General features: G+C 42.4%; 1 protein-coding gene across 3 annotated transcripts in view; it reads right to left on the bottom strand.

The window, feature by feature from the left end:
• Positions 1 to 2170: 2170 nt before the first annotated feature.
• The window catches only part of LRRC8B (leucine rich repeat containing 8 VRAC subunit B), a 65863-nt gene continuing 56844 nt past the window's right edge, over positions 2171 to 11189 (bottom strand). For all 3 annotated transcript variants that reach the window (XM_045801826.2, XM_087866088.1, XM_087866087.1), the window contains one exon: positions 2171 to 5565. In XM_045801826.2, coding sequence (XP_045657782.1) covers positions 5293 to 5565 — 273 coding nt within the window. In that variant the 3' untranslated portion in view covers positions 2171 to 5292. The remainder of the gene's footprint in view (positions 5566 to 11189) is intronic.

Genomic DNA, 11189 nt, shown 5'->3' with positions numbered 1-11189 from the left:
GAACGAAGTCACACTTCTGCATGCTCGGTGCCCCCAGTCACTGTCCTGGAGGCTTTGGGCAGAGGTCCCCAGTGCCCCGAGGCCCCTGGCAGCCCCTGAATGGCTGCAGACATCTTAACTCAGGGACTGGCTTCCTTTCCTCGTGTGTCTCCCATTTCTCAAGCACTTCGAGGTGGGTGCATGTCTTTCTTGCAGTACCGCGTTTCCAGGGTACAACACGCCAGCTGGTGTCAGCGGTCACTTTCCTTCATAATCTGGTTCAGTATATGTCGAGTTCTGTCCTCCAGTGGAGGAAAGTCTTTGATCAGCTTTCTAATGTGCTCCTGAAAGTGTGTGTGTGGGGGGGGGGGAGCGGGTGGGGTGTGGGTATGACCTTGACAGGGAGACAGAGAGGAAAGTCTTCTATCCAGAAGGTCAAACTATCATGTGCTTATTTTTCCCCAATAATTCCATTTTCCCCCTTTTACTAAATCTCAAAATCTCATCTTGCAGTTCTTTACTTTTTATTTATCTGGTCCATATTCAGCGTTAGTGCTAAGCTAACAGTAAATGGAGAAACGAGAGCCAAGAGGAGAGGGAGAGAGCTGGGTCGCCTTGTGAACATCAGTCCCCAAAGATGAACACCATTGGAAAGGTGGACCTATTTAGAGTCACGACAGATATCACCCCTCCCCGCCCCCTGCCCCAGCATCTTCGAGGATCAATCCAACTCTTTTGGGGGGCTTATTATTTTGTGATCGTTGCCGCATATTTTGAAAACTCCTACTCTGGTTAGGAGATTCACACGTAAATCTAAAATCCATCATCTGGTGAATGACGTAACAGTATAATTGCTTGGGGACAAATCAGTACAGTCAACTTCTTCCAACATTTAATCTGTTTTTATTTGCCATTTGTTATAAAAATTGAATCTGTATTTTACACAAAAGGTACTTTAAAACAGTGAAGTTTACCAAAAACCACTGAATCTCAGGCAAAGGGGTTCACCACCAAGATGCAGATTTACATGGTAAACCTGAGGGCCGAAAACATTCAACTTACAAAAAAAAATCTTATATTTTCTAACAATTCATTACCAGAAGCAAAACCCGATTATGTACATGTTTCAAAAGAGGCGACAAAGTAAAAATGCCTGCTTTCGCCATGAAGCTAACCAAAGAAAATGTCTCTACCCAAGACTGGCCCATTATTTCACTCAGAGTGAAACATCTGAGGAGCTTTAAAAATAGTTACACAAAAATATTTAGGTTTACACACAACACATATGCACAGACGTATCCACTCTAATTCTATGCCCCTTCGTATTTTTTAAATTGCACCATCTCTGTTAGAGATAATATACAACATGCAGGAGGCATTCATCGTTGTTTTTCTCCGCAGCGGTGTATTGTACAAGCGAGTGCAAAACTGAAACATGAATTAGGTTCAACTGGAAGCCGTCTCAACTCGGACTTTAGCTCACATATTCTGTGTTAATGCTTTAGCGTTGATGAAATTGTTCATATAAAAAAAAAAGTTGAAGAGTATGTAGCCCATTACCAAAGGCACTGAGTAGAGAGCTCCCAGCGGATGTAAAAGTGATGGACCAGACACAGGAAGAAACCAGTTAAACAGGACTGCAGGTTTTCCCTGCTTTCACAGTCAACTGAAGATAAGAAATAATTATATCCAGGACATTTTCCAACAGCCATTAGTTTATACCATTTCATGTATATAATGTCTTCATAATTCAAACGAGGATACGAAAGAGCTCCTCCCCCTCCCATCAGCCTTCCTCTTGTTTCCAGAAGGAAATGAACACAGATCTTGATGCAATATACAGTTCCTGGAAACCAAGTGGACTCACGGTTATATTCTCGTGCTTGTGGTACGGATGAGAGACTATGGCTTAAATCAGCTCTCAATACTGCAGGGGTGGGTAAAGAGGAACAACTCAATTAGGCCTCATTAGAGGCCCTGGCTTCCCCCCAAATATAGACATGCTCAAGCATCACTGGGAGTTCTTTAGCACAAATATATTCTGTGATACACAAGTGCCGACCAAATTTAAGGAGGTGAGGGGAGAGGGAAAACAACACACGTACGCAGGGAGGATGAAGCTCAGAGAACGTAAGGATGGAAGGAGGGTTTTATAGAAAACACTGGGAAATAAAGCTGCCAACCCACAGAGTAGCTGTTTGATTATTTTAATGGTTTCTGAACCCATCATTACGCAATATTTTAATTAAACATACAAAATTGGAATCATGAAACGCACGAGGCACAGAAACAAATATTGTCGCTCTCAAACAATATTATTATGCAAAGAACCCACTGCAGCTTACCACAGTGCAGTAGCAAGCTTACCACACGACGAGCTGCGCCACAGCGCGGAGAGCCCACGGAGCTCTACTTACCCTGTTTAACGCAAACATTTGTTAAGTGACAGCGAAATATGGTGACATCCAGGGAGAACAATGAAGACTGAGGATGAAGAATGAAAACACAGTGTCTGTGTGCCACCAGATGTATCCTAACGTAGGTTAGGGCAAGAACACTAAACCTTAGCAGGAGTGCTCAAAACTGCCCAGGGTGTGTGTGTGTGTGTGTGTCTGTGTGTCTGTGTGTCTGTGTGCGTATGGGAATGAAATGAACCTATGCCATCGCTGGCATAAGCCCTCAGCGTTGTTCTGATACATCCACGTGTATTTTTTGGAAAATGCACTATACATTCTTGGAGATCCAGTGCCAACTAATGTGTCCTAATTCAATAAACCGCATTTGCCTCTTGGAAAATCATCTTAAATGAATATGAACACTCACAAATGAAGCTCTGCTCCCACAGTGCGGTAGAGGTGGCCTCCAACACCACATTTCCAATATGTCAAGTGGTGGTCTCGCGTTCATTGCGTCAGTGCCATTATTTCAAAGCTACCTAAACACTGGTGTGTAAGACTGAAATAAGACAGAAATCTAAAAACTATGGCATCAAAGCCCAAGGTTTGTACCAGTAACCATACCCTAGTGTTTGGAAAGCAGCTTACGATATTCAGTATTGATCCTGATAGTAAGTAATGTGCTTCCAGAAATTGAAAGAAGCGATAAGGAAAATTTAGTCAGTGACGTTTGCAGGGGAACACAACCAGTGTGACTAGCTGTGGAGAAGGTCTAGTTGGTGAGAATGGTAGCAAATCTGAAATTGGAGGTGGGATTTTTCATAGAAATTATGGCTAATGATATGGCTACAAACATTTCCATATCTCTCCATGCATCATTTTCCATAGTCCAAAAACTTAAGATAAATCCTATCCAACACTGAAATCAGTACACATGACAATTTTATTGTGAAACATTAAAACGGCCTTAACTTACATTAAAAAAAATGCAAAGAACAAAACCCTAGATAGAGTCAGAATCTGTTTTCTAAAGTCCTAGAAGAAAGTTTCATCAGTTATGCCTGGGTCCCTGAGAACTCGAATGTTCTGACTAAAGGCAAGTTTTGGTAAGAATTAACATTTTTACACTGTTTCTTCTCATTCAGAATAGAAATAATGTTTCAGGCAGCTTTTGGTGCTTATAGTTTTATAGCTCATATTATTCAAATTACATTTGACACAAGCAATTCCTTTTTCTAAGCTTCAGTTCAGGGGTGTGCAGCAGGTGAGGGGAGCTACGTTTTGCTATAATTTAAAGACTCAGTTTCATCTTTCTGGAAGGGGCAAAGCAAGAAACAACACACCGCACATCACAATTCCATGTTTACAGTACCTTACCCATAGTGTTTTCCAGTTCTGTCTAGGCGCGGTTAATAGGTTACCTTACAGCTAACACCCAAAACGAGACCGGCATCATCATGCCTAGACCCATTAGAGAAAACCGTGGTAAAAATGTGCATTTCCCAAAAATGAGTCAGCTGACTTTATTCATTTTACAATATGCATGCTAATAAAAGGCTAAACACAAAGCTCTTTGTAAAAAAAAGGGCAAAACGTATTCCAGGAAAGTGAGGCAAAGGCATGAGATGAATGTCCATTAAATAGATCTACTGCTTTGTGAGCTTTGAGAATTCTCAAATACTGAATAGAGGGGAGTGTTTCACATTATCATCATATCTAGAGATCATGCGGTGGAGAAGGAAAGTATTTTGCTCGAAGTCTTAATTTCTCCAAGTGTTTTGACATCAGTTTTAAGGACTGGAATCTGTACCTCTCCCCTCCATCACAGCTTTTGAAGTAATTAAGAATTGTACCCGTACAATAGCACAGCGACCAGGGAAGAGAGAGGTAGATGATGCGGCCATCCTCGTACAAGGAACCCCTCCAATATTTTAGGGCATGACACACAAGGCTTGTGTGATCCAAAAGTAATGAGCTGCAGAGTACAAGAACATTCCGGAGCAGGGTGCACACAAGTGTGAGGCTCGTAAGCAGCCCAAACCAAGTGTATTAACAGTCAATTCTTAAAGGAACGCAGGGGTTCTCTGTACCTAACAAAAATTATTCTCACAGATTTTGAATCCAAGATTATACCATAGAAAATAGTTGTATGTTTTACATTTAATATAAAAATGATTAGCAAATAAAAAAGGTTTGGTGATATGTAAGAAGACAATTTAGGAAATGAGAGTAATTTTCAGGATGCCCCAAGGGTGACACGTCCTAAGTACCCTGTCCTTTTCTCTGCAAGGGCCAAAGACAGGCACTTTCTCAGGGTTCACCCTTGTTTTGGGGCCTTTTTTTTAGGGTTCACCATTGTTAAGAGAAAACAAGATGAAGGAAGACTCAAGCGAGCTGGGACAGGAAGTAAAATCAAGCCAAGAAGGAAATCGGCCAAGCACAAGGTACACCCTGCCTAAAAATATTTGAGCGCATAAATCAAAGACAGTGTTGAGTATACATCAAGGACATTTATATTGATGAATTTATAGTCTAGGTGATAAATATCAAGACAGGAAGTCAGGTAAAACAAGTGTGCAAATAAGTAAGTAATGGGGACTGGGGGAGGGAGATGGAAGAATATCTAGTCTTCAAGGTAGAAACTGCAAGGTAGGGGTTCAGCAATTTCATGGCCCCATGCCACCCTCGAAGTGTACTTCTCACATCTTAATAAGTTAAAGATCAGTTATTCACAAAACTTAAGTTCAGTGTTAACACTTTTTACCTGTTTAATTTAGGGCTAGACACTGAGTTGCTTTAAAGACATTTGGTTATAGTTAGTCATAATTATTACCCATTTTTCATCTTTATAACTTAGAAAATTTTAGTTCTCGTTTAAAGCCCTGGGGCAAACTTTAAAAATTATTTCCTCCTTAGGTCAACATTTATCTAAGCACGTCTGCAAACGTTCTGTTATCGGGAGAGGAAGCGTGTTGAGCAAGTTCTCCTCTACAATCAGACAGCTCCGTTTTAGGGACTGACATCCTTCCAGTTCGGGAGGAAGTGTTTCCAGGTAATTACCGATGAGCTCCAGATGAGTAAGGTTCGACAGCTCACCCACGTGAGGGGACAAACTCATCAGGCTATTTTTCCCCAAAAGTAAACACTGCAGCTTTTTGCACTGAAACAGCCCATCTGGTAGCGTCTCAATCTGGAAAGGGAAAAAAAGAAGCCAGTAAAACTGGTTTCCTACGGCCTCTGACAATGCATCTGCTTATTTATACCCCTACCTTCTTCCAAAACACTTCCGGACATTTACAGGAATTCATAGAACAAGGATGATAAATGTGAAGGAGACGGAAAAGATAAAGGAAAAATAAGAACATCCTGACTTGAAGTCGGCGCTGGGGCTACCATGAACTTCTAAACCCTTGCCGCATATGTGGGTGGGCAAAAGATGTGATTCTAAGCATTCTAACAAGCAATTCTCAAACAAAACCTAATTAGTCACCTACTCATGGTCCCTAAGATAAAACAAACTACAACAGTATTTTAGGAAAATCATAATTAATCTTGAGGCCGAGGATCAGAAATAACTTGTTCTCAAGAGTCCTTATAAAAAGTTACTGTGTGGGGCGCCTGGGTGGCTCAGTCGTTAAGCATCTGCCTTCAGCTCGGGTCATGATCCCGGGGTCCTGGGATTGAGCCCCACATCAGGCTCCCTGCTCAGTGGGGAGTCTGCTTCTCCCTCTCCCACTCCCCCTGCTTGTGTTCCCTCTCTAGCTTTCTCTCTCTCTGTCAAATAAATAAAGAAAATCTTAAAAAAAAAAAAAAGAGTCACTGTGTAATGTGATGAGTAATACCCTCAAAAACACTGTGAGCACAGACACAAGGCTATTTCTAGGGGTTTCAAACTAGAGACTGAAAACTTCATTCTGTTAAAAGACACACGTCAACAGAAGCACTGACAAGAAGACATGCTCAATTATACGTACGCAGCTCACTTCCCTCTCCATCTACACTCCCTTCTACCTGCCCTCTGGCAGTTTCAATTAAACCATGTAACATGGAGAAATAATTTAAAATATGATAAATAGCCTGAAATTAGGTCAACTCCTAGGACTGCTCAAATGAGCTGCTCCCCCATGTGGTGGGTGGGTTGCATGTGAATTTCTAAGGGAGCCCCCATCCGCAGAAGAGCTTAGAGAAGCATCCTCCACTCCTGTCATACCACTGAGAGGGGAGTTTGCACCAGGCAGTGCTGGACAGCACACACCCCGATTTATAATGCTTCCCATATTTATGTGCCTGTGGAGGCGGCACCTTTGCAACTATGAAATAGTGCAGGCTCCTTCCTTGGTTCAGGATGTGGCTTTGTTAGACACAGGCATGAAAGGGGCACTCAAGGGCTCAGCCTGCTCCTCTGATGGGCTAACGCAGTCCCACTGAGCCAGCTCTCTGCTGGCATTTCTGGGGCCATCCAGAACTATCTCCTCTATACAAACTAAAAAATGGTCAAACTGCATCCAAATGCTCACTATATTGGAAATTCCCCTCTCCTCCATCACCTGCACATACACTCGGTACCGGCTATCCTCGTAAAAAACTGAAGGATCACCATTGTTAAGCATGGCATTCAGTAAAGCTCATCATTGTACACCAAAATACTAGCTATAAGCAAAGGGAAAATATCTACCTTTCCACGTCATTCTCTTCTCAAGAATGCAGATGCAAAACCACACGTATGCAGATTTCAATGTAGAGATGTGGCAGAGAGATAAGAGACAGGAGAAACGTAACCCCTTTCTAATGCACCCCCTTCTGGTCATACACCTGCAGCTCAGAAGTGGGGTCACTGAGGTACAAGTAGAGTAAACAGTCCGTCCTGTGCAACCCAAGCTCAACCCTGAGAGTGCCTATTCGGGTCTACGCAATGACTTAGGCAAGCCAGCTGAGAAAAGACGGTAGTCTTGGCTCATCTGTATTCCGTAAATGCATGCAGAGAGCCTACTTTTGTGCCAGGCTCCCAGTCAGGTGTTGGGGATAAAGTGCTGAGCAAGACAGAACCATGGTCTAACGCATGGTTTCTGAACCTCGGCACCGTTGACATTCTGGGTGAGATCTTCCTTTTGGTGGGGGTGCCCTGGGTCTCGCAGACTATTTAGCAGCCTCCCTGGAACTCTGCCTACTAGAAGCCAGTGCTACGCACCTCCTCACTTGTGATCATCAAAAATGTCTCCAGACAAATGTCTCCATAGGCGCAAAAGTGCCCCCATTTGAGAAGCCCCGGTCTAGTAGGTGAGAAATACTAAACAGTTATGTGAATAATCAGTCTGTAGTGGGTGCCAGGAAGGAGGGACTGTGCCAGAGACTGTATCAGGGACCCCTCCATCTCCCTACTTCAGCTAGCTTCCGGATGCCCAGCAAATACCTTGCTTAATTGGACTCATTTCCACTGGGTGAATACCCTGAAGCCACAGCCATCACTCTTCTGTCTGGCAATCAGCACTACCATGTTCTCACGAATCTTCTTCCAAATTTCCAAATTTGTGATTTCAGTGACTTCTCAGCACCCTAACACAGGAGAGGGATTTCACAAGGCAGTGGGAGTGAGCCACCAGGGCGCCTCGCTGTGCTACTGTCATGCAAGTGAGTCAAGGGCTGTGGTCAGTGGTTCTCCTTCCCGAGTGCCAAGTGTCCATCTTGGGGACTTTCTCTCGGTGTCAGCACCCAGCTGAGGCACAGGACCTGTCTTCACCTCCCCGAATTCAATTACGTTAAAGGAGGCTGGGGAGCTGTGTTAGAGATGCAGGACTTTCCTTCAATTCAGCAATTTTATCCTGAAAAATCTACTAACACCTTTATAGTTTACCCTGGGGACGCCTGGGTGGCTCAGTCAGTTAAGCATCTGCCTTCAGCTCCAGTCATGATCCCCTGGGATCAAGTCCCACATTGGGCTCCCTGCTCAGTGGGGAGCCTGCTTCTCCCTCTCCCTGCTGCTCCCCCTGCTTGTACTCTCTCTTTCTCTCTCTCTCTCTGGCAAATGGATAAATAAAATCTTAAAAAAAAAAAATTTACCCTGAAACTTATAAGAACACCAAAAACATTTTGCCTGGGACAAAACATTTTATAAAAAAATTTTAGATAGCATTTATTCCTCATGGAATTTCTTTTTAAAAATCAAAAGAAATGTTTGCAGACCATCAGGAAGATGATAGACTTCATATGCAGAATGGTTTGACAGAAAAAAACTATAAACTATACATGCAACTAGCTAGCAAATAAACTGAAAAAAGAGAGAAACTAATGCTACATCCTAGAATTCTCTTGCACAAAATGCAGTAGAGCCCCCAGAATATCCAAGGAAGGATGTATCTATTGCTGACATTTGAGAATTAAATACTCCCCCGTTTCCAGAGGCTGAGACCTTACTTCAGAATCTTTCTCAATGTCAGATTTCCCTTTTTTTCTGGCCATTGAACACATCATCTCAGAACTCGTTAACCAAATCCATCAAATCCAGTCATTTCAGGAAACAAAAATGAATACTTCCATTTCTAAGTTACGATGTCAAACACGAGCTCCACCACAGAAATGATTTTCAGAAGGAATTTCTACTTCCAGCTACAAGTCTTTGAGTTAATAAAAGAAATGCATTAAATGCACAAATGTAGAAGTTGGAAGACCTAGGTGTAAATTGGAGTGGTTTTTAAGATTTGAGACAAACTATTAAGTCCTCCCCCTTTCCTATGCTTCTCCGTTACATTCACCACCACCATAATCCCAACACGCTTGGCCACTGGCATAGAGAAGCTGCCTCGTCCTCTCCCATCTCCCACGCCATCCACACACACCCCTGCTTCCCCCGTAATAGCATTTGGTTTGACGCATCTGAGATGCAGCAGAGGGAGTGCCAGAGTGGGAGCCGGAGCTCTTGGGTTCCATCCCAGATCCATCGCAAGGAAGATTCAGACGTCAGGCAAATTGCTCTAAGCATCAGTTTCAGTATCAGTAAAATGAGGGCAGTAACTAGAGCAGGGGCTGGAAAAGTTTTTCTCTAAATGCGTAGGATAGGAAATATTTTAGGCTTTGTGGGTGAAGAAGCAAAACTGAAAATATTATGTAGGTGCGTATACAGCAAGAGAGAAAAAATTTCATATGTTTTAAAACGAGGAAATTCAAAATAGAATAACAATTGAGGATAATTCTTTTGTAATATAGGCCCACAAATGAGAACCATGGAATTTATTCATGGCTACTGAGATTTGAATTTCATATAGTTTTCATGTGAGACAAAATGTTATTTAAAGAAAAATTTTCCCTGACCATTAAAATTTTTAAAAAACCATTCTTAGGTTGGGCTGTATACAAATTTAAAAAGCATTCTTAACTCAGGCTGTGGGTGGGTTTTGGTCCCAGGCTGCAGTTTGCCGACTTGATGGTCCATGATGTTCCTTTCAGATATAAATCTTCCTTTTTGTTTTTAGTTTATATTCTACTTCTAAATCATAACTGATTAAACTTTTTCAAGGGGTTTTATTTCTTGATTGTACTCTTCCAACCCCTCTAAATGGGTTACAATTAGAGCCTCCTTTGAAGGTACCAGTTCATGCTAAATATCACTTTCAAGCTCAAGTCTGACCCCACCTACTGTCCAATGAACTTAAACCTGAACTTGACTGGCAGACTGCAAGGCATTCTCCATTCTGACCCAACTTCTAAATGCTCTCATCTCTTATTACATCTGGGCATGCCTCTGCACATGACCTCTATCCTTTTACATTTCCCCAACACTCAGTGTTCTTAGGAACACTCCTCTCAAGAGCTACTATAAAAAAAAGCATCTTGGGCTCCTGGCTGGCTCCGTCAGTAGAGCATGTGACCCCTGATCTTGTAGTTGTTAAGTTGGAGCCCCACATTGGGTATAAAGATTACTTAAAATCAAATTAAAAAAAAAAAAGAGCATCTTGCTCAAATATATTTGGCAAACATTGCATATCATACCTCCCTCTTGGAGAAGCACAATGCATATTCAACTACAAAAGGCTCTGAGGAATCCTGCAGCAAAAAATATGATAAAAAGAAATGTTTAGTGTTTTGTGTGATAACACCTATTACTATGTTGTGGAAGAAACTCTAGAGTGCCCTCCTTGTGAATGTCTGTCATTTGGGGGATGCCCAGTATCCTCAATGTTTGGAGAATTCCCTACCTCATCTCGGTGGGACTTCTGGTGGGAAGCAGAGTCCACTTCCCACTGGAGGAACTGACAACACCAGATTCTAGTGTTCCCAGATCATTTACAGCTTGAGTGTGGGGTGGGAGTTTGCAAGCTCTGCCAGTCAGGGGCTCAGACTTGGACTTTAAATTGAGGCTAGTGTCTCTAGGCATCAGAAACCATGAAGAACTTACTTTGTGGGAGGGCAAGGGCTGCAGTAGCAGCCCCATTTTCAGGGGCAGCGAGCACTGTGCCTGGTGCTGGGATGGTCAGCGGCAGGGTACCCTCACCATTTTGCTTTTGTGCTATGCTTTTGACCTTTTGGTTATCTATCTTCATGCCTGATGGTTTTCCAAGCTCAATCCTACAGCCTTTTCAGTGATAATATGAGAGACAAAACATCCTTTCAATAAATGTCTTTTCTTCTTAACCACAGAGCATTTGTTGACTCCATCCATGAACCTGGTATACTGCTGACTAGAAGAGTATTTTAAAACCTTTCCTTTCAGGAACCTTCACTAACTTTTATTCCAAATGGATGAATCAACTCACATTTCTGAGTGTATGCATATCTAAATATTTATGCATCCGAGTTGATGTTTTATTTTCTATTTAAAAA

Source organism: Ursus americanus, chromosome 12, assembly GCF_024610735.1.
Source record: "Ursus americanus isolate L20-20 chromosome 12, mUrsAme1.1.p, whole genome shotgun sequence".
Taxonomy (NCBI): domain Eukaryota; kingdom Metazoa; phylum Chordata; class Mammalia; order Carnivora; family Ursidae; genus Ursus; species Ursus americanus.
The sequence above is the reverse complement of the archived record's forward strand: the minus strand, read 5'-3'. Positions and strand labels throughout refer to the sequence as shown.